This window comes from Pocillopora damicornis, chromosome 7 (genome assembly GCF_964200805.1).
Source record: "Pocillopora damicornis chromosome 7, jaPocDami1.2, whole genome shotgun sequence".
Lineage (NCBI taxonomy): Eukaryota > Metazoa > Cnidaria > Anthozoa > Scleractinia > Pocilloporidae > Pocillopora > Pocillopora damicornis.
In genome coordinates, this window is record NC_142676.1 from 539,178 (window position 1) to 564,973 (window position 25,796).

The 25,796-nt window shown below is 38.4% G+C and overlaps 2 protein-coding genes across 3 annotated transcripts in view; both read right to left on the reverse strand.

The window, feature by feature from the left end:
- Positions 1-142: 142 nt before the first annotated feature.
- Positions 143-10,913, reverse strand: LOC113686899 (hapless 2). The gene is made up of 17 exons (XM_027204582.2): positions 10,615-10,913; positions 9,806-9,952; positions 9,443-9,604; positions 9,180-9,322; positions 8,258-8,426; positions 7,917-8,039; positions 7,125-7,267; positions 6,252-6,294; positions 5,930-6,117; positions 5,267-5,378; positions 4,633-4,768; positions 3,946-4,043; positions 3,317-3,681; positions 2,194-2,767; positions 1,782-1,871; positions 1,097-1,192; positions 143-491 (listed from the first exon to the last, which is right to left on the reverse strand). The coding sequence occupies exons 1-17, from the start codon at positions 10,795-10,797 to the stop codon at positions 345-347; spliced, it is 2,919 nt and encodes a 972-aa protein (XP_027060383.2). The 5' UTR covers positions 10,798-10,913; the 3' UTR covers positions 143-344.
- A 4,173-nt stretch (positions 10,914-15,086) lies between these two features.
- LOC113686886 (ribosome quality control complex subunit NEMF) overlaps positions 15,087-25,796 on the reverse strand; it is a 33,823-nt gene continuing 23,113 nt past the window's right edge. For both annotated transcript variants that reach the window (XM_089211695.1, XM_089211696.1), the window contains exons 13-32: positions 23,882-24,042; positions 23,207-23,297; positions 22,539-22,600; positions 21,781-21,844; positions 21,613-21,701; positions 21,319-21,422; positions 20,658-21,022; positions 20,309-20,472; positions 20,122-20,209; positions 19,716-19,753; positions 19,083-19,191; positions 18,808-18,879; positions 18,089-18,166; positions 17,302-17,728; positions 17,173-17,210; positions 16,798-16,836; positions 16,247-16,353; positions 15,754-15,797; positions 15,419-15,498; positions 15,087-15,232 (exon numbers count right to left, since the gene is read on the reverse strand). In XM_089211695.1, the coding sequence (XP_089067821.1) occupies positions 15,155-15,232; positions 15,419-15,498; positions 15,754-15,797; positions 16,247-16,353; positions 16,798-16,836; positions 17,173-17,210; positions 17,302-17,728; positions 18,089-18,166; positions 18,808-18,879; positions 19,083-19,191; positions 19,716-19,753; positions 20,122-20,209; positions 20,309-20,472; positions 20,658-21,022; positions 21,319-21,422; positions 21,613-21,701; positions 21,781-21,844; positions 22,539-22,600; positions 23,207-23,297; positions 23,882-24,042 (2,298 nt within the window). In that variant the 3' untranslated portion in view covers positions 15,087-15,154. The remainder of the gene's footprint in view (positions 15,233-15,418; positions 15,499-15,753; positions 15,798-16,246; positions 16,354-16,797; positions 16,837-17,172; positions 17,211-17,301; positions 17,729-18,088; positions 18,167-18,807; positions 18,880-19,082; positions 19,192-19,715; positions 19,754-20,121; positions 20,210-20,308; positions 20,473-20,657; positions 21,023-21,318; positions 21,423-21,612; positions 21,702-21,780; positions 21,845-22,538; positions 22,601-23,206; positions 23,298-23,881; positions 24,043-25,796) is intronic.

The window sequence follows — 25,796 nt, forward strand, 5'->3', positions numbered from 1 at the left end:
CTGTGTGACGTGTTCCGAGCTGTCTCCCTTCAACGATCACATCCCTCGATCGTCTTAAACTCAAGTTTAAGCCATTTACCGTGTTTTTGTTTTGTGTTGTTGAGACAAATGTTGTCTTCTTAAGACTCTTTGAGGCTGCACATTAAGGGAGGATACTTTTATTTACTTTGACCAATCAGACATTTAATTCAGGCTGTTATTGACTTCCGGTAGGAAAGATAATCAGAGTTTTGAGTGAAATAGTGGATGAGACAATCACGAGTGATGTTTATGAGGCGTGTCATCTTAAACCAAGTGACTTAAAAACTTCACGGTGAAGAAGTAAAGGCAAAGTAGTTGGAGGATTATTTGAGATTAAGGCAGGGAGCTTGAGGTTGTAAAGAAATCCGTTCTCGTACTTCTTGAGCTGTCATTAACTTTGAAAAGAGATGTGGATCGAGGGTTTTGGGTGTGCGCAACAAGACTTGCTCTCCATCCTGGTTACCGCAAATCTGAAATGACAAAATCAAAGGAACAATTAACAGCTTGTGACTTAATTGAAACCTAGGGTTTTTAGTAAACTACAATCGATAACAAAAGTCGTTTACACATTTATACCCGACCACAATCAGTTTATAATATTCAATATTAGGATTGTGAGGAGGCAACGCGACGTAATAGGGCGTATTGATTGGGTTTCAACGTGAAGTAACGACCAATAACATCTCAAGGAGTCAATGACAGTGACGGTAATTTGATGTTAATGGCCTCAGATTCAACTTCGTTTCCAGGGTCTCTCGTAAAAGAGAGAGCCCAGACACAAAGTTGCCTCAAACAGGAGCAAACGCGCGTGAGCCCAGGAGGTCCGTTTTTTCTTGACAAGTTTCAGAATTTAATGAGGTGAAATCAATTGCGTCCTGAATTACTTTCGAGTCTCAATTGGGAATTTCTCTTTCTGTATGCAATAGCAAGCAAAAAAAACTTGAAACAAAGCCATGAATCTCTCCTGTTGTGCACAAAGATAACAGAATGCTGGACAAGCAGCGCAACAGTGTTTCGAATTTTGCCAATTTTTTTTTAGCCAATCAAGTAATGGTGTGAATCCGTATTTTCTCACCTGCAATGCCATCAACAAATCAAATCTGTACTTGATGCTTGTGGGACGAGGTATGCAGGTTATTTTACCAGCTAGGCAAAACTGCTCACCGTGATCCTGAAGACACATTAAAATCAAACATTAAATAGGAGCTGGCCATGGGCGGCTGGTTCGGAAAATTCTTTTGACCTGAAACGCTTAATGCTCATTTAATTTTCCCGACCACCCTACCGGTTTGAGATGACGAAGGTCAATCGTTCATGTAACTCTGATCAGTAACGGTAATGATGGTGAGTAACTGGAGAAGAACCTGCTTAGTGTGGAGATTAATTCCATAATTCTAAAACAGAGACAAGAAAAATTGAAGGGAGAAATCCGAGTCCCCTTAGATATTCGAACCATAACAAGTTCCGAGGTCGTAATTGCTCTACTAACTGAGCGACAGGGAGGTCATCGGTGAGCTAGACCATATTAATATCTGGCAGAAGTTTTAGAAATTGTTTAGACCAGCAATGTTTGAGGCATTCGTCGTAGAGAGGGTAAACCGGCAAGAATAAAAGAATAAAAACGCTCACAGGCTAATTGAAAAACCAGAAATAAGAACAAGCTCAAACAAACAAAAAAAGGAAATACATTTATCTGTAAAACAGGAGGTACGTCTCTATGGTCTTGTCGAAGAGTCAGTGGTGAATGAGACAAGTCTTACCTCAAGTTCATCAGCAACAGCGTCTGTATCAAGGTAATTGTGATAAATTAACGGATTGGCCTCTGTAAACTGTCTGATATCTTCTGGAACCTGAATGAAGCAAGGGGGCGTGAATTTAAATTAACTGTATGATAATTTCCTTGACACCAGTCTCTAACGATCACTGTTGAGAATTAGAAAACAAATATTTTCGCGAAACTAAAGAAAAATGCATAAATTCTCTTTGTAATAGCAACACGAAGTAACGACATTCAATTTAGTGAAGAGAATTTCGAGATTGTCTATATATTCCAATTTGTATTCAAGACATTTCTAACGACCGAAGAATGGAGAATAAGGTTTTATTTCAACTAATTAATCTTAACAAATTTTAAGGTTCAGTTTCAAACACACAAACATACAAATCCCTTACCTGTGGCTCTAAGGGTTCAGTTTTATTCACAGTCACTTCATCGGAGGTTTGTGAAGTTCCCGTTTGTTGCTCCCCTCCTTTGCTGGTAGGTTTGTCTTTTGATGGTTCAGTCACGTGCTCCTTAACCCCTCTCCTACTCCCTTGGGCGCTAATCTTGCGCATAATTCCTTGGGAACCTCCGCCAGTTGCAATGTCATTTCCTCTGTCTTGCTCACTCTTTTTGATCACCAAACTGTTTATACGGCTTCGCTCAGTAGTTACGTTTTCTTTGCTTCCTCCCGAAACCTCCGCTTTTTCAGTGAAAAGTTTCACGCTTTGATCACTCTCCGCGCGCGGACTTCCATTTTTCATCATGTCTCCTTCTTTAAAGATGTCCACAGCTGATCCTTTCGCTTTTCCATCTCCCTCATTCTCGTCTTGTTTTTCTTTTTCTTGCTTTGTATTAGAATCCTTTTTACAACATTTTATGATCTTTCTACCGAGTTTAAAAAGCAGTAGGAACGGAAGGATGAGGAAGAAAATGAGGTTGAACAGAAATTCTTTGGTTTTGTTTCGCGGCTTGGTGACCTCTTTTCTGCAAAATATAAAAGTTACTAACTTTAGAAAATAACTTTCCTTTTTAAACAACACTTCTTTCCATGCTAGTGTGGTTATCCTTTTGGAAGCAGGTGATGTAGAAGTCACTTGTAGTCTGCAACAAGGCTTTTTTGACAACTTATCGAGTGACAACAGCTTGATTTGAGCTTCACTTACAAAGATAAGCTTAACAGTATAAGACACTGTATATGATTACATCATATTCTATTCATAAGTTCGTATTAGTTCGACTTAAAATAACAAGGCACAGGCTTTAAGAACTAGTTGAAAAGCATGTGAAAGCACAATATGGAAGAGATAACAATTTTCATAACATTTGCGCAAGTTTTTCGCAAGCATCTCACATGTTAAATTTCACTTGCGTATAAAATTGTCAAGCGAATTAAGTGTATAACCCGTAAGAAGGCTGTGCGTAGATTTTGTTATTAAGAGCGCCTGAGTTCACGCAAGTATGCGTCTTGTTTTCATTAGGGTAGAAGCAGCATGCATCCTTCCCTCTTAAACAACAATGGATCGTTATACTAACGTGACTGGGTCGACTTCCTCTCCTTCTTCATTGTACTCGACTACCACAATCTGGCCCATATTGTTTGCCTTTTCTTGTCGGCCCTTTTTCACGCCGCCCATTCCGAAGCGTGCCACGGCAGCACCCTTTCTTCTGAGGCCCATGAAGGCCTTCAAAGCACCAAGACCCACAAGTATCCCCAAAATGCTGGCAATGCCACCTGGTGATGTTAGGAATTTTAAAATCTTGCCTATTTTTTTGAAGAAGTTTTTGATTTTAGTCCCTATGTTAACTACGCCACCAAAGTCCAAGCCACTTTCGGTCGGTTTTTCCTCGTTCCAGTCTTTCTCATCTCTTTCCACGCATTTGAAACCAGTGTCATAACACTAGGAGGGAATAATTAAAGATTTTTCGGCATTAATCAAAATTAATTGACACCTTTCTTTTCACAGCTGCTATGAAACGGCAACTAGTTCCACCATGTTTATCAGGGTGGAAGAAAGACGACAGAATCTGATTTATGTAGCGTTAAATGATGAAATGAGACTTCCCAAAACCTACGTGGCTTTAAAGGAAATGCCATCTTTAACTCCCACCATGATGCTCTACTTAGATATATCATTCATACATGTTAACAAAACAATACATACACTACAGCCACATCCGGTCGCGCAAACGCACGGTGCTGTGGTGGTGAAGGTGACATTGGCGCTGTCGACCATTTTATGTCGGGAATCAAACAGCTTTACTGTAAATCAAACCGTAAATTTAACATGTATCATTCAGTATATATAAAAGCTACTCTGCAACTCAAGAAAGATAATTTCATTCTATAAAGAAATAGCAACAATCGTTGGTAAAACGTTTACTACGTTGAGCGCTTTATGTGATGTCTTTACTCTAGCCAGGCTTCAATGAAAGCAATCATCCCACACGAATCAATAATTCACATTTAATCCGTCGTGTTTCCTTTCTTTCCGCGCTGATGAGTTAAGGTACCAACATGATTTCGAGCGCAATTTGGTGTTAATAAGCACGAGTGCATGGGCACATGCAATTGTGTAGTCTTTAAAAAATTGACTAATGCGTATTTACACCAGTTGCGCGAGAAATCATCTAATTTTTTTCTAAAAATTTACATGAAAAGAGCATCACAGGTAGTCAAGACAGACGAAGTTTTGACAGCGCGCGCTATTTGTATTTTGCGCTCGTGTTACAACTTTGCGCTCGAGTAAAATGAAAAATGCAATCAATTTCAGCCCATAAGAAGCGCGTAATTTTTTCATGTATATTAATACACAGGTAACCCATTATTCAGAGTCACTGCTCCTTCTTACCGACACAGTAGTTATTTCCCCCTTTCATGTTATAAGCGTGGACATCAAAGGAGAACAAGTGTGTTTTCTGAGGGTTTATAGATAAAGATTTCTCCCTGAACTTTCCTACTGCGCCAGAACATTCTGATATCACGACCTACATAAAGGAGAATATAGTTATCAAGTCGATGGTCCAGACTAAAAAATAGACGTAAATCGAAGCTAGAAAGCAATTAGAGTTTTAAATTAGATGTTCAAAAGTATTTTGTTTCCCGACTTACAAAATTCTTCGATATTATAACAATGATAGGTGCGTACGAGTTATTTCTAAATTTTAGTATGAAGTGTAGAATGAAAAAGCAAATCTTTTCACTTGTATATAACTAACGAAGCTGAAAAATTAAGAAGAGCATGAACATTTACAAATTGATTTAAAATCTTCATAACTCTTACAGAGAAATAGTGTGTAAAAAAAAAAACAAAACAGAAAAAAATTTTCCTTTGTGATTCAGTTTCTAAACATTTCAATTTACATTATTGAGTTATCATAACTGAGAAAGCTACCAGCCAGACGCACTAGAAAACCTACTCAGCTGATTTAAACAGTTCGAAAGGAGTGTTGATCACAATAGCACACAGTATTGATCTTACTAACAGCGAAATCAGCCGTAACATAACCAGTGTTTTGAACCACAACAAACAAACGACCATCTTTTGACACCGCTTCAAAGTCCTGGGCGTACGCCTTCAGTATCTTACCAGAGGCCCTGAAAAAGTGGAATAAGTTGTTTTACGTCTATTAAATTGCACTCTCCAAGACCCCTTATTGAATGAGTGCAGCAAAAGAAAACTATGAATTGAAAAGGCCTAGTCTACAAAGGCGTAGCTAGAGGGAGGGGGGAGGGGGGAGGGGGGTCCTGGGCCGCCAATGATGACCCTATGGTAAGCCTTTTTTTTGTCACATTAAGTAAAACACAGCATAGAGATGGACATGAAAATCTGGTGAGTATTCCCTGTTTGATACAGTGTGACCCCCCCCCCCCCCCCCCACCATTTGAAAAATCCTGGCTCCGCCCTAGTCAACGGATTATGAAAATTTTTTTTCGAGTGCCAGGGTCTCCGAGAAAATTTCCGATGTCGTTCCCATGGCTCGGCGAGAAGAGGAAAACTTGGCAATGGGTTTCTCAGTCTCAGTTGCTTAGCACCATGACGTAACTTCGAGCGCATTTCTCTCATGCGTCCATCTGCTTTGAAAAATTTCCTGTAGTTTTTACGAACTTTTGCGACATGAACTGATTCTGAGATTGATTGTACGAACCTGTTGTATATGAGAAGGATGTCATCTGCACTGATTTGAAGCGTCACCATACTCGTCATACCTTCGTCAATCTCATACGTCAGCATGAACTGCTGTTCTTCGTCCTTTATTGGACGCTGCTTGACGCCAACCAACTTACCAAACTTCTCGGGAAAATAATATGGTGTCTTGCCTGAGGCTCGACGACGCTAACAATAACAAGAACAAAAAATTCACAAAATATACCACTAGTACACCAAGATCTCATGTGCACAGCCCTTATTAGCCTAAACTGATGTTTTGTTAAGCGTCGCAAAACATTATTACGCACGTCGCCACTTACCTGGTCTTGTTCAAAATAATCTTTTGGCTGATTGTTGAGACATCTAAGATGCAAATTGTAAAACAGTGATGTTAGCGTCAATTAAAGTCTTTATCTGAGACTCTCGTGGACATTACCGTCATTGTCCCAAATAATTTCGAAGATGGGAAATCTGGGCAACTTATGCACCTTTTTATTTGTTCTGCACAGCATTATCCAGTCGGTAGAAGTTGTAGAAGATGTAGAAGTATTTGTACAAATTAGGTTTATATTATTATATAACCACAACATAAATTAAATCTAGCCGACTGTGAATGTAATGTAACGCAGTATTTCGTAATTAGTGTTAGTGAGTAGCGTAAGCGTTAGTGTAATTAACTTTGTATTTGTTTGTATTATTCTAGTATTTGTGCCTTAAGTGAAAATAAAAAAAAATAATTTAAAAAAAAAAAAAAATTATCCAGTCGGTGGATAAGCTGTTTTTCAACAATAACGTAAGGAGCTAACCATCCCTGATCAGCCAGAAATTGCCAGTCCAACCTCTACTCCTTCCGATAATTCTCCCTAATCGTTGCTCTACCCCAGTACCCTCCTTTAACCTTTACACTCAAACATCAGTAAGCATATTCTTCATCCTGTTCACTATACATTTCCTAAGTTTCTGGCAAGGAGAATTTGTTTAGCAATCGAGGGCTTCTTTAGCTGGTGATCGTTTCCTTTATTCCCGCGACCTCCGCTAATGCGTGCATGGTTCAAGGGTGATATTGGAAGGGAGAAGTTAGATGCTAGTATGCGAGTCACTTGTAGGGGTCAGATGGTTGAAGAACGTCAATAAACACCTCATTTTTTTAATCGACAGTAAACATGTTAATAACCCGTTAGTACCGCACTTACGCGCCCTTTTTCTGTTGGCAGCCAGCAGGTCGTTGATTTCTAAATGCTGTGTAAGTGACACCAATTTTATCACATTCATGAGGTCCGCTCGGTTTGTAGTTCACTTCATGTTTGTCTATTATCATGTAATCCGCAGGTCCGTCCTGCATAAAGAAATAAGTATTGATTAGTGATATAATTCCGTCTGTATGAGACTTATTTAATGTCCGTTGTGACTTATCAGCACAGCTTCATTACAACGTCAACGTGTGCGAAGACATAAGCTAAAAACGCCATGAAACCTGCAAAAGAAAGATGGCAGTGTTCTCATTTCAGTCTTGCTAGACTTTTAATCGAAGTGCACGAGAAAATTTATGACTAAGCGCAAACTGATTGACTAAGTAAGATGAATCGCGATCACAACTCAACGATCAAACACAGCCGAGTGAATCTGTAATCAGTAGGATTAGCGTTCATTTTTGCGTGAGTGTTTTTCATGTTGCTTTAAAAGGAAGTTCTCGTGTGGATTCTTTCTGTCCTTCTGACTCGAATGTCAGTGACGTAGATCCCTATAAACCATCGGTAAGGTGGAGCACTGTCACCAGTCTGGTTTAAAAACTGAAGCACACCAAGGGACGCGTGCTGCGCGTGCGTGGAACTACCAGAACCGATCAGCTGCGCATGCACAACTCGTGACCGCTGATAATCTTGTATAGTTCGAGGATGCATTGTCATAAACCAAACAGAGTAAGCTAAGTAAATTATTGGTAAATACAAAGCAATTTGGAGAAAAATAGATGCGTAATTCCCTACCCTTAACTGTGGATGCATCTTAGGGTCTATCTTAGCAGTGACAAACGGAATTAGGAGGAACTTCTCTGTCAAGGTTGGAAACTGTCTGTGGGACTGGAACTCACCAATATAACTTGCAAGAAGCTGTAAGGAATACCAGATAAGGTATTATTATTCGATATTTGAAAGGTCAATCAACTTGTTTTCTTAGTTATAAAAGAAGGAACTTTAAATTCTATTTCATGCGAGCCTGCTATGTAAATGACCAAGCTGGAAACTGCATTTCAGCTGACTAAAAAGACTCACATAATCAAAATGTCTTAACTTGACGTGACAGTTTAAATGTCACGCAATATACTTACCCTGCCATATTTTCCCCTTCCCCTCCGTACATGTGGCCCTATGACGATCTCCCCACCAGGGACCCACTTAGGTTTTGTCACATTCCCTTCCTTTGTGGTTACTTGATCAAAAGTTTTCACGTGAATACCGAATTCCATTTCCCATCGTCCCAACTCGTTCACTGTGTACCTGCAACAGAAAAGGCACGTTACATTTTACAGCCACTGTAACGTTTACGATTACTGCCAGACTGTGGCTAAGATTTCTTACATTTGGGAGGAGAAAGGAGGGAAGTAACAGTAACAAATTCCCCTGCACCTTTGCATCATTCCCACCTGAATCCCTACCAATTAGATCTAAATTAAAATTTCTTTTAATTTAAATATTTGAAGCTTTCAAACCTAATGAACTCTATGTATTGCTGTGATTTCCTGCCTTAATCCTTTAAGTAACAAGGCAGAATCTCTTCTTACAGTATCATTACAATATCAAGCAGACAAATAATGACAGTAAAGAAAAATATGGATTAAGGGATTACTGGTTAATCCGATACCAAATTTTCTGTACTAACACCATAAGAATTGTAAGGCAGACAGTAAGGAGAATTACTAATGAGATCTTGGAGTAAACATGGTGAAAGGGTTGAAAGTGATTGACAAGATAGGCAGTGATAAATTTACAAACTTCAAACATAAAACATTTCAATATTTCTTCAGAGAAAAATTAATTTTGATTTTACTTAACTATTTAAAATGTTTTAATAAAGGCCAAGACAGTTGGTTAGAATTTGCTATTAGTCCATGCAGCCCTTGTTCTAACCAATCAGAACAGAGATGTTTCAGTTTTCCCATGTGAAATTCTGGATGCATTTCCTGTTGTTTGTTTTTAGTTACATTTAGTTCATTATGCATGCATGTTGACAATGATTGATGCTGAACGTACCACAGGTTGTCATATTTCATACAATGAGCTGCGGCTTGAGCCTTAGCAAAAAGTTTACAGGTTAGACCCGCTCGACTGAATGGTGTTGTGTCTGAAAAAGAGCCACGCCACTTGTCTTGTTCCTTACACCAACAGCAAAATCCCTTTATTAAAAAAAGAGAGAGAGTATAGATAATTTTGATGATTTTCTCTTAAGTAACCAAAGCAAAGAACACTGGTCATATGCATATTTTGTTATTGTTGTTGGTAATATGTATACAGACCTGACTATCCCAGATTTTGTTTCCATTGGCATCTCTGTCAAAGCCACATGTTGATTCATCACTCTCTGATTCCCACATGTCATCACAAAGATTGCGTGACCCAGACACCCAACCACCATTATCACTCACTTTGACCTTTTCCTCAGGCTTATTATTCACCATCTACCATGGAACAGTAAAATTGATTAAATAATTAGAAAATGACTTGTACTAACAGTGCACTGACCTTTGAATCCTTTGGTTTTGTGTAAAAGCTTCCCCCTCCACTCCCCCCCCCTTCTTCCTTATTCCCTCACATAAACAATTCAAGCCCAAACAAAAGCTAATGCATCTCCTCAGTTTAGACACTTATCTACTACTTACCCCTCTGTAGTAATAAGGATATGTTAGATGTACCGGTGTCTTAGCCAGGGTTATAATAAATGGGTTGTACAGACGAGCCTGCTCTCTTTCAACCTCATCATAAACTTTGCTTACGTTTGATACAGTCTTAAGCATCTCAGTGCCATTCTGAGGAAAAAGAAGAAAATTCTACCATGTTTCACTGAGGAAACCTTTTAATCCAAATTCACTTATAAACAAGCCTCTATCAACAACGCATTTCTCACATAGCTATGGTTTTGTTTGTAGTTTCTACCTCAGAGATATTAATAACGAGGCGATCTGGGAAAAATCAGTTACAAATAAATTTTGATTTTGGAGATCGAGATAGATAATTTATTTTTCCTGGAATACAATGTGCTAAAAATGGATTGATCTCAGTAAATAGTTACAATTTCAGGCTATTATATTATAAACATTAGCCCGGTACCCTTCGTCTTCAATCCCATAGATGAACAATTATTCCATTTTATGAACTTAAAAAGCCATACTTAAAAGCATCAAAACTCGATCATGAAAACATGTTAAAATCTCCTTCGATCGTCAAACAAGAGTGAAAAGTTCACAACACTGACAAGAAATAACGCGTTTTTTATACTTGCGAAAGGAAAGCTATATTTTAAAGTTCCACCAAAAAAATCGTCTTTACTAAAAACTACAATCTCCTTTTTTCTACGATAAATTTATTTCAAAGCGTAATCATAACATTCTGATTCTAATCGTATTGAGCTAACAACTTGTAACGTCTCGTACTACTTGGAGTACTTACAGGTAATCCAAAGAGTTCTTACCTGTCCGCTTCGAACTGACATGGTAACAATTAGCTTTTTCTCGCATGCCTTTTCGTATACAACACTCATCGGGTCATCTCCGCCGCCAGTATTTTCACAAATAGTTATGCTACTTTTTGCGATCAAATCGCTTTGGGAGGGCAGTGAACTTGATAAAAGCAACAAAACTGTAAATATTCTCATTCTTCTACATAATTAGGTTCATGTTTGTGCCTACTTGATTCCCTAATTACTAACGATCGATAAATAAATAAAATAAAGTAATCCGTTAAAGTTAATTGAAACTTTACTCGTGATTTAAAACCTTGCGTGTTTGCGCGTGCACTTGTAAAGCAGCAGCTGTCATTATCCATCGCGGGCGACTACGAAACTGAACTTACAAAAAGTTTCCAGCCTTCACAAGCTCTTTTTGAATTATGATTTCAATAGATTTATCATCACGAAAATAGTTTAGAAAATAATAAAGACCGTTAAAAGCGCAACTCATTTTTCAAATCATTGCCCAAACGGCTCTCAAACAAAGGGGAACAACGAAAGTTCAGATCTTGCCGTTTGCCATTCGCGCAAACGCTTTTGTTTTCTCATTCACGACCGTAGTGACAACCCAATTTGGAGAATGATTGATAAGATTTCGTTGATGTCACCTTACCGGAGGTATTCGGTATTTTAATGAAAAGTTCTCAAAGACTTGCCAGTTTTTTTCCGGCCGTAATACGAATCCTTTATAGAAGTAAATAATAAAGAACCACGATAACAATTTCAATTACAAGGTGTCTTCATATCAAAAATTAAGTTTCCATCGCAAAATTAAATGTTTCAGGGAGAAAAAATATGGCAAGTTTTAAGAAACAAATAAACGAAATTTGACTGCCAAAATATTTAGCTCTATATATCTGATCGCGGTATGAGCGCTTAAAGCCGTTTTTAAAAAGCGTTGACCCTAACGACTATTTACACAAACTAAATTATAGATTTCAGAGGAAGACCGCTAAATTGAGATTAGATAAACTTCTTCTGATTTTTTTATTCCCTTCACTACACTTTAGTCGATATTGACAGTCATCTGAGACATGCAAGATATTAACAGTCATCTGAGACATGCAAAACTTTTCATCTGTCGCTTTAGGTTAAATATTGCCCGATCTTGAATATCGAAAAAAATTAAAATTTCCTGCAATGTTTATCGTCAAAACTTTATCTTTTAAAACATACATATTTTGCACCGATTGAGCCTTCGGTTGGGGAAATAAGCTCCTTTAAAAAAAACACACTCGCGCGGGGACTTGGGCCTATATCATATATAAGATTGTGGCATTTTTAATCAGCTCGTGCTTACTGAATTTGTACGAAATTCGTTTGGCCAGCGCTGAGAGCAAAGTGATCAATTGAGTCAATCTTTCTACCTTAACGTTGGTGCATTTGATAAGGGAACAATCGAAAAATGAATCCAACGCTAAGTTCTTCGATAGGTTTTGATAACGAGCAGGAAACGTTTCACGTCATTAAATAACTGTCACGTGCAATGGCTTGGCCCACCTGCTTCAATCAATTCTCTAGCTATTGTAAGAACGGAACTCCTCAACAAAAACTACTGCAAGCTATTCTTCTGAATCCCACTGCCAGGAAATAGAGCAAGGTTTTTCAATCACTAGTTTGAAACGCTGCTTTGAATTCAAAACTACAAACCCTCAGGTATCCAATTGGGGAAAGTGGACTTCATCGCGCAGAGTCTCTCAATTCACGCGAACCAACACTAATATAAATTAACACTTGATAAAACAACAAACATATGCTTCTTCAAAGCTAAATCATCGCTTCAGGAGTGCAAGAGCACGGGGACAGCGTGAAAACTTACACTTCACCAGCAGCAGTTTACTGATCAATTGTGCTGGATAAATGGCGAGTCAAGAGAGGTCCGAAAAGACCATTCTCATTGTTGGAGTTGTTTTCGGTGTGTTGGCTTTGTGTGTTCTTACTTTAATACTCTGCTGTCTGTACTGGCGACGCCAGCTGCAAAAAGATAGAGCGAGAGGAAACTCAAAACTGGGTTACAGCAGTGAATTTGACAAAACCTCGTCGGCTGGAGCTACCTCACAGATTGACGTTTGAACTGGAAACCTTTAGCCGGGTTTAATGCATTTGAAACATTTCTTTCAGTGTCGTTGCCGCCGGAAACGAAACTAGAATAGTAGCAAACGAGTCAACCATAATATTGATGATTTAGTGCTGCTAAATTTCATTTATTTGAAATTGAATGGATGAGTTTTTTTTTGAGGTCTTTTTCAAGCGGATGGCACTACTGATGAATTTATCCGCCGCATTTTCCAGCAGTTGGTAACAAAATATCATATGCGTTTTTTTTTTCCTTTTATAAATGCGACATATAAAATAGAATGTCTGTAAAACCCTCCAAATTAGCATCTTTTGTCGGTAATCTTAAATAATTAATTTTAGAAGTATTTAAACGCTAATTTACTAATCTCGTTTTGTCGCAAGGTGTTTGAAGGTGTCTTGAGAACTAAGATAAAAGGCACAAAAAAAATCGATATTAGTTTTGAACCCATTTCTTGTCTGGAATTTAAAACTTTGAGTTTTTTCTAATGAGACATTTTATCCAGGATTCGCAGATGAGTACATACAAGGGTAATTTTAATCTTCTCTCTACTCAGTCGCTCATAATTTATACTTACTACAAATTTTGGTGGCCGGTATGGCTCTTTAATTTCTCATAACAAGTTAAACTGAAAATAACATACCGAACTCGCCACGTCGACCAATTATTCAAATCTGTCAAATTCTGAAAAATTTTAAAAGATCAGCTATTAAAAGCATCTTACGACAATTCGTTTGTTTGTTTACGAACGTCGCGATCATCACGTAAACGCAGTGATTAAATGCCACATTTATCAGCTTAATCGCAGCTTTTCGTAATGTGTTTGTTGCAAATGGGAGCAGTACTTAACCGCGCAGCCCAGAAATTAAAAAAAAAAGGAAAAAAAATTTTTGAAAAGTTTAAAAGCCGAGAACATAATTTTTATTCTTTCTTTTCCACACAAAGTACACACATAAACCAACGTGACAACTCTGTCACAGAATTGTGACATTTAATACGCTGAACTCCGACAGAAAAAGGTAAAATGGAATGACCATTATAAAAAAAGTGAACGGAAGTAAAGAGTTGAAATAAAAAAAGGATTTGATAAACAAAAGTGGAGCATTTCCGGAAAGAAAGAACGAGTAAACTACGTCTCTTTCTATTCCTTTTGATCAACACTGCTCTGTAACTACTTTGGAGAAGTCACTTAAATCGTAATTTTGTTTAGTTTTTTTTTTTTTCCAACATTTTTTACATTCAGGCCAATGATGAAGTTTTCACATTGAACATTGCTACCGAACATCGCAGGTACGTTTTTCACCTTTTCATGTTTTAAGTCTGAGGAAGACAACAAAGAAAAATCATGAGTACCATCAAGTAAGAGGCAAATGTTTCATCTTCTTGATGTTATTGTGAATTTCACTTGTGGATGAAGCTCTTGTGAAAATAATTTAGAGCCCACAAATTACAGAAATACAACAACTGAAGTACACTCGACCGATTATTCACTGTTATTTTAATTTGGAAAAAAAATGTACCAGACCTAAAGGAACCTAAAAAAACAATCATAACAAATCAAGATGCAATCTGATAATAATCCATTAATTTAAATAATTTAATCAGAGGCATCGTGAAAAGAAAAGAGGACTGCGATAACTAATAATCTCGGCACCAAGCATTACATAAATTTATCAGATGCCTGCAGCTGATTTGGATTCTTCATAATCGTTTTCGCTCTGCATGTGCACCGATGTATTGAAGCTTTAAAACGAGTTCTTTCTTGAACATTTTCTTTGAGGATATTCGGCGAAGATAAAAAAAAAAAAAAAAAAACGTAATGGCCTCGCTTTGATGCTGCCGACAAACATGGTCAAGTTTCGCACAAACAGAAGTGAAAAGTCAGTTGGTCACGTTGGCCCCTGAAAACTGATCGTCTCTCGGAGCAGATAATTCCTGAGGACAAATATACAGGCCTACCTTTCATCCAAATAGAGACTTGTGTCAATTATGTATTAAATGTTTTGTCACCGAGTGTTTGGTACAGCATTTACGAAAAGCTTGCTGTCAAAACGTTGACTGCTTGGGGTGACGAATATTCAGTCAAATGTTCTCCCATCTTAAGAGGATTACCACATTAAAGGAGACTCATCATCTTGCACCTACGATGCAGAAAATGGCGGATACCCCCAAAAAATTCCCAGTTTTTGGTGACGTGACGCGTTTACGTCAATATTTGATGGTTAAAATGGATAATGTAAAATAAGTTACGAGACCGTTAGTAAAAGACCTGGAAACTAAAAGAATAATCTAATTAATGATAATAATCATAATATTAATGATAAAAGTAATAAAGGAAGAAAAAACACTCAACACTCTGTCCATTAACAACTTTGCGGTTTATTAACACTATTTCTTTGGATAAAGTGTAATCTGCATTGTAATTGATTATTTCTTCTTCTTTTTCTGAAGGTTTGGTGCTGAAACTTTTACTTTTCCTGGAATGTAACGCGAAAGATCGTTGTCCTACAAATAGAATGGAAAATGACTGAGTTTTAAAACAATCGTAGAGCACTGTCAGTAGTGGTTTCCATAAAAGTTGTGAAGAGCGACTGACTGTTTAAATGCAATTCATGCTATCAGTGACTTGAAGTTCAGTTACATCGTCGACTACTTTATCTATTGAAGTATGGCGAGCTTTGAAATTTTTACCTTGAGACTTTTAATCAAATCTTTCTCTAGCTGAGAAGCTTCTTTGGAAAAGAGAAATGTGCTCAACGCCGTCTTGGCAGCTAAGGAAAGAAAAAAAACTCTGAAATTCACATAAGGATTTTACAAAGCATAGGACAAGGTGAAATGTATCATTCTAAGGAGCAAATTCTCAATTTTGTGGCCTAAATTTGTAATTAACTTGGATTATAAATTAATTTATAGGATTCCCTGACCGGGTAGATTCAAATCCGAGTTGGCCACGAAAATGCAGAAAAAATTTACAATTGAGCATCAACGTAACATCTATTGAAGAAATTCCGTGTAGCTTTTTGAACCTTTTCCTCGACGAGCTGTTCCTGGTGTAAGTTTTACTTTAAATCTGTCGAACAAAGAGAGACCAAAAGATAAAAAACACACACATCAGTTATCTGCTTGGGTAAATGCAACAGAAAACAACCTTTATGCATTTCAACTACCGGAGACTTCACGAAACAATGTGTGAAACATCTAGGGTTTATCCCACTTTTCGTAGCTGGTGGGTTAGGGAAGGTCAATATCTCTCCAACTCCTGACAAGAACAGTGTACCTCTGGATAAAGAGAAAATCGCAGGGAGAGTCGGCAAGGGAAGGGCCGTCGACCGTCATATTTAATTTAGGAGCATATCAGGAAGCTTTTTCCCTATAAACTGTAACTTTCCCACACCTCATTTGACACAAAAAGACAGAGACTCTAGTCAGGGCTGGTCCAGCACACGATCAACTGGAGCTTAAGGCCTCGTGGTAACTCAACGAAAGTTTTGTGTTTCATGAAGAAAACTGCTGTCTTACTTGTAGTTTTGTACGGCACCGTAGGGAGCACAGACGGGAATTGAAAACAGCAGTAAATCTTCAGAGATTGGACACCCTGTCAGAGAATCAAGCAGTGATACAGCTTCCTGCAAACCAACGAAAAAATTGCGAAATATGGTTAAATATTCTCTACCACGTAAATACATTTGCAATTAACGAACTGGTGACAATTAAGTAAAAAAAAAAACAGCTAAACGCAGCAAATTAAAAAGGCTACATAAGCATGACATCGACGGAAATCGGCAGAGTTCGAATTTCTCGCAATCATGCTTCACTCAAAATAGTTGCATTGACAGTGATCAAAATATTCTTTTGCGGTTATTCTGCAACTGTGAATCACGCTAGTGAGTAAAATCAGAGTTTACTTTTGCCGTAAGCTGCTGTGAAACTGTCATGCTTTAATCTAACATCATCGATTAATAACAGCAGATTATTAAAGAAACAGGGAAAGAATGAACCAAATTATGAGTTACGATGGTGAGAGTCGTTCAGAAAAAGACAATTTCAATAAAAATTATTGCACTGCGTACTTTCGGAGTTACGTCTTCTGCTTCGTCATCTGATTCAGCCTGAATGGAAAAAAAATCAAGAAGTTATAAGAAAAGAAATACTACCTGGGATTTAGTAAAGATATATAAACAAATTAGTGAAATGCAATTAAATACGTAACAAAGATAAATATAAATAAATTTAATTTAATGAGTTTCTTCTGTAGATCATCGTACGAATGCGTAATTTTTAATCACCAAACAGGGTCTTGTCACTTATCATGTGCGCGTGGCATTTTGTTACGACCTCTGAATGTTAATCTCGCTAAGACAGACAAAGCCATTGACTCTGTGATAAGGTTTGATGAGGTGTGAGGTGTTTAAAAAATACATAGCATAGCCAAGCTGTATACTTACAATGTCCTTTTCTTTCTCAGTTGTAACATAATTCGCACCTGAAAATGGAAAATCTGAGTTACACTTAATCACTTTTGAGATTTTACGGTTGATTACGTGAATAATAATCATCATAAAATATTGTTGTACCTTCATCCTTTGAAATTTCCTCTTTGGAGGAATTATCCTCTACACTGTCCGGTTCCAAATTGCTTGCTTCATCAGTGTGTTTATCAGAAGAGTTAACCAAATCGTTCGCCGTCTCTTCACTGTCAATATCGTCTTTCTTTCTATCGCCTCTCTCCTGACTGACGCTTGAATTTTGATTTGTACAGTTTGTTTTGCTGCCTTTGTTTTCGTCCATATTCTGTTTAGGCTGGAAGATATTGTCCTGATCTCGGCTTTTACCGCCTTCTGGTGCACATGGATTATTCTGATTTTGGTATTGGCCTTTGCTTGTCTGGGTTTCCCTTCTCCCCGATTTACCGCTGACTGGCCTGTTGGCGCCACTTCCTTTGCCCGCTTTCTTGTCTTTTTTCCTCTTATCAGCTTTGCTCTCTTTTGAAGGCCCAGCAGACTGAAAGAGGGAAAAAAACCAGCATTTTTTTATGAGGGAAAATATGCTCATACGTTTGAAGAATTGAGAAACGGAGTGGAGCATTAGCTAACCATAATTCGGATCAAATGTCTCGGGTCGGTTTACCCTCAATGTGTCTCTACCATCCGATGTTCATGGGAATCAGAAAACAGTCAAGGAAACTAGACTAAATGCTTGGGAATAGGCAAATTATTTTTAGTCACTTGAGGCCGTACAAAACGCAACAAGCCGTGGCATTTCTGCGAGTCAAGCCTCATTTCGATGCAACCATGCCAGTCAGCCTCGCTTCGATTCAGACTGGAGAAATTCAATACTGCCTAACATGCTAAAAACCATTACCGCTAAAATCTCCATTTTCATTTGTCGTTCCTCTTCATCCTGTTCGCCGTACTTCTCTTTGATTTTCTTAAGTTTTGTCTGAAAAGTGAAAAAAGGATATGACTAAATCATTCTAAAAAGGTCTTTTCTACACGGGTAGTTCCTTTGAGTTGTTTTTACATTGCTTCCGTTCTCTGAGATAACAAGAGGGTGCAGCCTTCAAATAATTTATCTGTTATTTAGTAATTTTAGGTCACGCTAGAAAATCAGTCTCTAGCTTCTAAGTCTTTAAATCAAACCATCTTGCTGATTGTTTACTACGCTGTACAGAGTAGTCCTTGTAATGATCACTTCCGGCTAGTGACCCTTGACCACTTCCGGTCACATGACGAGTGGCGTGAGCAGCCACTCAGTACTTTCACCCTATGCATTCGTTGACTCATGTAATTTTCCAGTTTTACTTCAAGTCTAAAGTGTAATGTCAAACCACCGTTCATTGACTACCATTCAATGACTTGACAGTCCTCATTTTATGTCTGTACTTTAATATGACCAGCCGAATGAGAATGAAGTCATTCTAATCACTTGAAAACAAACACATCCACGTTACAATCTACTATTATGCTCGGTCGAAGGAAATGAACCTTGAACGTTCTCTGTAGCGTTAATAATCAGCTAAATGTTTGATTCTACCCACCGACATTGACAGTCTGGCAGTTTTAAAGAAAAGTATACCAAACCTTTTGTCCTCTCTTAGGTGGCTGCTGCTGCTGTTGTTGTTTTTGTTTTTGCTGATGGTTTTGTTCAGATTTCTGTAGAAAATATTTTTAAGTATCAGAAGATATCAGGGACTGTTTCCCAAAATACTTTCAATACACAATGCGGCGTCACGCAGAAACAAATGCCTGAATCACCTATCCGCATAAATAAAACACATAAGCTAATGAAGAAGATTTTCAAGGACTAATGTACAACATGACAATTAAAAACAGAAGGCAGACATAACTCTGCGTACCTTGCTCGTCTGCTCACATTCTTCTCCTTGTTCTATTTCTTGTTCTTCCTCGTCATTCTCCTGCAAAAGGCCGTCTTCACCTTGCCTGGCCTTCTTCTTCCGATTCTCTCTGAGATAAATTCAATTACAGTTATTAAAAATCTGTGATGTACCTTGGTCACCCAATTAAAAAAAGAGACCAGGGTAAGATCAATATTGAGCACAGAACAAAGACTTCAATGTCTCAATGGGAGAAACTAATTTTCTCTTGTCCGAAATCTTTCCAGCCTACTCTGTATTCTGAGGGTAGCTTGATAGGATCAATATCAGTATCTGGGAAACTGCCCACCTAACCCTTCCCTAACCCAACAACAGTCAAGGTTAGTGTTGGGTTAGGGGAGGGGTAGGTGGGCAGTTGCCCAGATACTGATATTGATCCGCTTGTAATCGCATCTTCCCCTTTGAAAGAAACGTGGATACACCCGGACTCAGTTCAAGCAAAAGTTGACTGAACTTTAATTTCATGAGATGGTCGCCGCGTAAATCAGAAGACAAGAGGCTGCACTTGATTCACAGTAGAAGTTAGTGCTCACTGCAGAATGTCACTTAGTAGGAATCAAGATTTACTTGCACAGGATAATGGCTAATTATTACCTCCTCTGTTTCGCCGATAGACGTTGCTTGTTTGTGAGCTGAAAAGAAGCAGTAATGAGGTACATTAGGCCACGTTTCGATCGAAAACAGAGACAAAAATAATAACAACGGCCTTTCAAGAAACAGAGTAAGTTCATTCCATTGGCTTAAAGCGCGAGAAAGTGCGAGTGGCCAGGTAACGAGGGTTTTCGTTTTGCATCTGATTGGTTGAGGAATGAGGGCAAGCTTAGTGGACCAATCATAAAGCTATGGAAAGGAAAGCCAATCTAATTCCTGATTACTTTTTTGATACGATTGGCAGTTTCTTGATAAGAAATCACCAAAACTGACATAATAAAACTCAACTGACTATAAGTTACGCTTTCTTGCATTTTGCTCCTTATGACCTCTCAAACTTTCAACATACCTGTTTGCTTTCCTCAGGGGCAACAGTTTCTCCTTCTTCGCTATCTCTTCGGCTGTTGCTTCTACTCGTTCCACGCTGAAGCTGTACTCTATAAAGAAACACAGAAACCCGATAAATTTAGTGATAAACAAAAGATGTATACATTGCCATTGAAAATTATTCTACAGGAAATTCAAACAAAACTTACTTTCCCTCCTTCGTAAGCTGTATATCGATGCTTGTATCAGGAAACAAGCTATCTTCCTCATCATCTTCTTCCAGAGTAGCTACCCCTTCGACGGCAGAATTCGGTGGATTTTCTTCCTCACCTTCGTCGCTTGGAATGCTCAGCTCTTCGTCTCCTTCAGCATCCTATATCAAGTTCCAAATGTTATATCATTGGATTGTTACCCGATATATTTGGGTTAAAAAAAATGCATATTGTGTAAACAGTCTGTGTGATGGTGTGAGGCTCTCAAAAGCGAATAAACAAGACAAAAGCAAAAAAAACATGTTACAGGAAAACTAAGTATCTTTGAAAACCTCTCGGACCTTACCTCAACTAATTCAGTATCTTCAGCCCTGACTTTTCTCTCGTTCAAATGATTTTCGATGGACGTTTCATCCAATTTAAACAGAAAACCAAAGCCCATCATAAGGTAACATGGCGGCAAGAAGTTCTTCTTGCCCCTTATCATGAAGCTTCCCGTGGTTAGGTACTCTCCTGAGGGTGCCGTCTTGGACACCTGCGAATGATGTACCCACCAGGCTGAGGTCACAATCCGTGCCTCCCATGCAGCACTGTAGGACACCGCCATGCAACCGGCTTCATTAAGGGTCTTTGGCGGGACGGGCTGACCCGTGGGGTTCTTTATTATAACACTTGTGGCACCATGGAGATCCGCGTGAACGTACACGTCACCTGAGGAGAAAAGATATATGTGATAATGATCTATGACACAAAAACACGTAACTGGCGCCAAAACACACAAAGTCAAGAGCTGAAAAATGTACCCACTGTTAACCGCGGAAAATAAGAAACAAGCTAAGAAGCGCTGGGAAGCATATAAGCGGTCACCATGCGCACTCTCAAAAACCATGTGACTAGTTTTGACCGCGAGCAAACTCATGAGTGGCAACCTTCGTAGGAAAAGCTTGGGAGGTTTAATAATTCATAAAACAGTGTTAACATTGGGTGTAAAGTTAGCTACAACACACCTTGTTCTAGATGTCGTTTCACCACAAGTTCATTCTGCTGTTGGTCTCGGCCACCAATTACCAAGTAATTCTCAGAACTGATAAACCAAAGAAACTTCTCAAACCTGGTAAAGAAAAAAATATCTAATTGGCTTCCTAGCAAACATCTATTTATGTTAATGCCTCTTTATCTTCTGTATACATCAAGGCTCGCGCTCATTTATTATCAAATCTATTCTTCTAAAACCTTGTCTGCTTGACAAGAATGATCAAGAAAAACTGCTACAAAGGTGGTTGTATCTTTGAGATTTATACCAGTATGTTTTCCGTGCTTTCTTGATTCTTGTAGTAGTCTCAACTTCTTTCAGGGTTTCCTTCGTTTTTCGCTCCGCTGATTTTAACGCCTGTGATTGAAAACAATTAAATTTGTTAAAGTGATTTGCAAGTTAAGCAACCAATAACTTAAGACATAGACCAACTAACCTTCTCCGAAGCATCAATTGTCTTTTGTTCCTTTTTTGAGGAAAATTTTTTCTTATCATAAAAGCTGCAACGATAAGAGTGAGTAGAAGTTCCAATTACTCGGGGTAATATATAGCATAAAACAAACACGTGTAATAGTGTGGTTTGATCGTTCGGATGAGTGTAGTCCTGAGAAGGACTGCTGTCGGTAATGGTGACTGATGTTTCGACAACCTAAGCGGAAGTCATCATCAAAGTCAATTGAAAGGTTGTTGTCAGTCGAATGTACTTAGTCCGGCTTGTATAAACTGATTGGTCAGTTTTGCCGTGATGTTATTGGCTGTAAGACTCAAGTGGCGTAGGTCAGTTGTGATTGGTCGGAAACGAAACGTCAGTCACCATGACCGACAACAGTCTTTCTCAGGACTACACTCACTCGGACGATCAAACTACACTATTACATGTTACCTCCGGGTTCAAACCATTTACTGTAAAACAAATAACGTTTCCAAGACACCATCATCTATGAGCAGCGACTGACATACATTAAGGAATAAAATCATTTTTCCTCCTCCCCCCGCCTCCCACAAAGTTCAAAAACACTATTAGTCCTCAACCCACTGGAGGCAACTGCATCAGATCTATTACAAAAATTTTTCTAAATCCATCCCTGGTAACCTTTAGCAACGAGGCATGTGCTAAAAGTGTACTAATCAAAAGGACGGTGTTAAGAATATTCAAAAACAAGAGGAAATAATCGCAGTAATAACTTCTTGTACCTTCTTGCATTCGCGTATGCAGACAAAGCCAAGTTGATGTCAATTTTAGTAAATTTAGGACCCTATAAGATGGAGAAAGAGTACTTCAATAAATAAGGAGTGCTGGGAGTTATGGAACTGAGAGAATAATTTTGCAGTTTTTAAGCCTATCAAGAAAGAACATATCTATGCGACGATGAATGTATTAGGAGTAGTGTTTCACACTAAGCATAACGAGTTAACAACCTTCAACTTAAAGGGGGCTATGAAAAAAATTATATAAACAGCAAAGAAAAGCACGAAAGAAGCAATAATAAACCGTTATGAGACAAAGACGACAACGGATGGAAAAGAATAAAACGGATATAAAATTTGGTTGAAATTATTGGCTACATTTTTCAAGATGCGTCAACCATGACTTGGCTGCTCATCTTCTAAGTGGGAACGTTCGCCTGTACAGTTCTGAGTCGTTTATCACTTGTAAACCTCAACACCCTAGCATCAGCATTCATATTCTTTATACTGTTCTCTTTAAAATTCCTGAGGTGCTGACAGGGGGACTTTTTGTTGATGATGTTAAGTTGATGATCATTTCCTTTATTCTTCTAAGCATAATGTATGATCGAGGGGGGTGATATTGGAAGAAAAAAGTCGACGATAGAAACTCCACTGTACAATCATTGACACACCTTTGTTTTTTTCTTCTTTTTATTTTTTGCACTTTCATCATCATCTTCTTCATCTGAACCAGGGTCTGATTCTGAAGAGTCATACGGATTCCTACGTGACGTTGTTGCATAAAGTGTGAAATAAAGAAAAAAAGCGTGTAATTAAAAGAGAGAAAAAGTTCTTATTGGTCATTCCCCAAAGATTTAAGCTGCTTCCTTGATTATATTACTTCGCAAGTTGTGCTAGAACTGATGACATTTCAAAACAAGGGTTCCTACAGTGAGACAAGGTTTTTTTGCTCTCATAAACAATAGCTGAGAAAGGGATTTTGGCGCAATGCTAAATGCGCAATGCGCAGGTCGTGGCAAAGATGATGTTACACGCACAATTCCCAGAAGATGTTGAGGTGGATAGAACAGAGGTACCCAAAAACAGCGCCAGAATTAATTTTTGAGATGAAGACTGGTTGACTCAACTGTGTTTATTGCAAAAAGGCCTGTGGGGCTTACCAAATCAATCAGAACCAATTCCATGAAGCAACTCAAATCTTCAGATCAAAACTACATAGAGAGGAATCAGTTGGCTGTCAATGAGTAACCAGGCCTAGGACTCCCACTCGGGCATTCTAAGTCGCTAGCAATCTAAGCACTTGATTATGGAGCCTACAGAACCATGCTATAATTGAGATATCAGACCTGAGATGCATGCTGATATGATTAGTTTCCAGTTTCAATGCACCAATAGCACAAGCCACTGGGTCCCCTTGTGACTGTGCCTCTTTAACGATGTTGTTGATTTCAGACCAGTCAATCTGGTTTGCGATGGCGCTGTTCACAATCAGGATTGCTTTTTCCACCTATGAAAAAAGAAGACATCTTTAAAAACGCTGCTGTTTTCCACCTTGATGAACACGTTTTGTCTCACGATGTAATCACTTCGGACGTCATGTCATCCCACTTTAAATAAAAATAATTATAACAAAAACAATGTGATGCTAGTCTGGAAGAGCGGTAATAGCTCGTTGAAAAAAAAAAAGGAACCATGAAGAACAGTTCTGAGAAGTAATGGTATTAAACCGCACACACGCCTAGAAATAATTTCCTCCGTAATACTATACAGTGTCAGTTAGAACTTATAGATGGATACGAACTGTAGTGCGCCCTGACACATAATGTGATCCTTCGTGACACAATACATCGTTGATATACCTCGTTACTGTTATAGATGTCATCAAGACACAAAACTACCGGGTTTTTTCTAAGGGGGGAAGAGGGAAGGGGGTTGGGAGAGGGGGGAGAGGAAGGGGGTTAGGAGAGGGGGAAGAGGAAGGGGGTTAGGGGGAGGGGGAAGAGGGTTAGGGGGAGAGGGGAGGGGGAAAGGGGTAGAAGCAGTAGCAAGACAAAAAAAAAGGAAACATCTTGATGAGAAGATATTTTATACAGATAAAAGGTAATGCATTTTTACATACATTTCATAACGGTAATGAGATGAGTAGAATTCGTCGAATTTTGAGTTGGTAATCTTAATAAAGAATAACTAGGGTCTAGCATTCAATAACAAAGCTTTAGCTAAAAGTTTTAATTGTGGAAAAACAAGCGTCTTGAAAAAAAAATTAAAGTGGATCATCAGTCAACAAAATGGTTACAATCATGATAAACTTACAGTACCTTCTAATTTTTTTTTTGTTTAGATCACTCTTTCAATTAAATATTTAATCTGTCCAGTATATTCTTGCTCTTGATTATGAAAGATTACTTTTAAACAACTGACATGGATTCTGACAAAGCTACTTTGATGCGTCACATGAATTTGAAGTTCAGTTTCAATTGAGAAATATGTTTCGCAGAATCTCAGTGATACCACGTCGAACTTGCCTCATCTTCCAACAGTAGATAATAGGATTTAAGGATGAATTAATATGCAACAGTGAAGAAGTATTTATCAAGAATAACCTTAAGGTGGCATTTGGTCTTCGGACGAACACAGACGCGACGAAACTGCAAAAATGGGGCAGGTAACAAAACAAAAACAGAATGAAGACATATGAAGTGCATATGACGGTTTTCCTTTGCTTTGCATCGTTCACTGCCAATTCACCATCTTTTGATACTTGTTGTACTTGTAAAGCTTGAATTTGGTTTGTGTGGCGCAGCACCACTAAGTAAATTCTGCAGTAAACCACAGTTAAAGAAATAAAACAAAAACCAAGAAAAAGACCGACCACAAGACCCATGTCCACCCAAACGATCCTCAGCATTGAGAGCAAAGCACTAAACACCCATATCAGCACGACACCGGCAACAACACGCTTGTGAGTCACAAGTTCCTGATATCTGAGATGAAGATGAACGGCTAAGAATCTGTCTACACCCACGGCACTAATACTGAAGAATGAAGCATACAGAATCACTCTTCTTATAAAATCTGTACATTTGCGCAGGCTAGACGCCGGATCGTCTGAGGAGTTCTGCAGCAAAGCCGTAACAAGCTTTTCAACGTAAAGTGGTTGTGCCAGCAAACCAACACTAAGATCAGAAACAGCAAGACTCAACAGTAATGTTCTCAAAGTCGGTGGTAAGGACGAAGATTTCCTCATCACATAAATTGTTA

Bases quoted from the DNA above. Each gene is read 5' to 3' on its own strand.
- LOC113686899 (XM_027204582.2), bottom strand. From the start codon at position 10,797: ATGAGAATATTTACAGTTTTGTTGCTTTTATCAAGTTCACTGCCCTCC. The intron at 6,118-6,251 runs GTAAGTGGCGAC...TGTTATTGTTAG, and splicing joins ATTATTTTGAACAAGACCAG to CGTCGTCGAGCCTCAGGCAA. The intron at 4,044-4,632 runs GTAAGAAGGAGC...TTTGATTTACAG, and splicing joins GGGAAATAACTACTGTGTCG to TAAAGCTGTTTGATTCCCGA.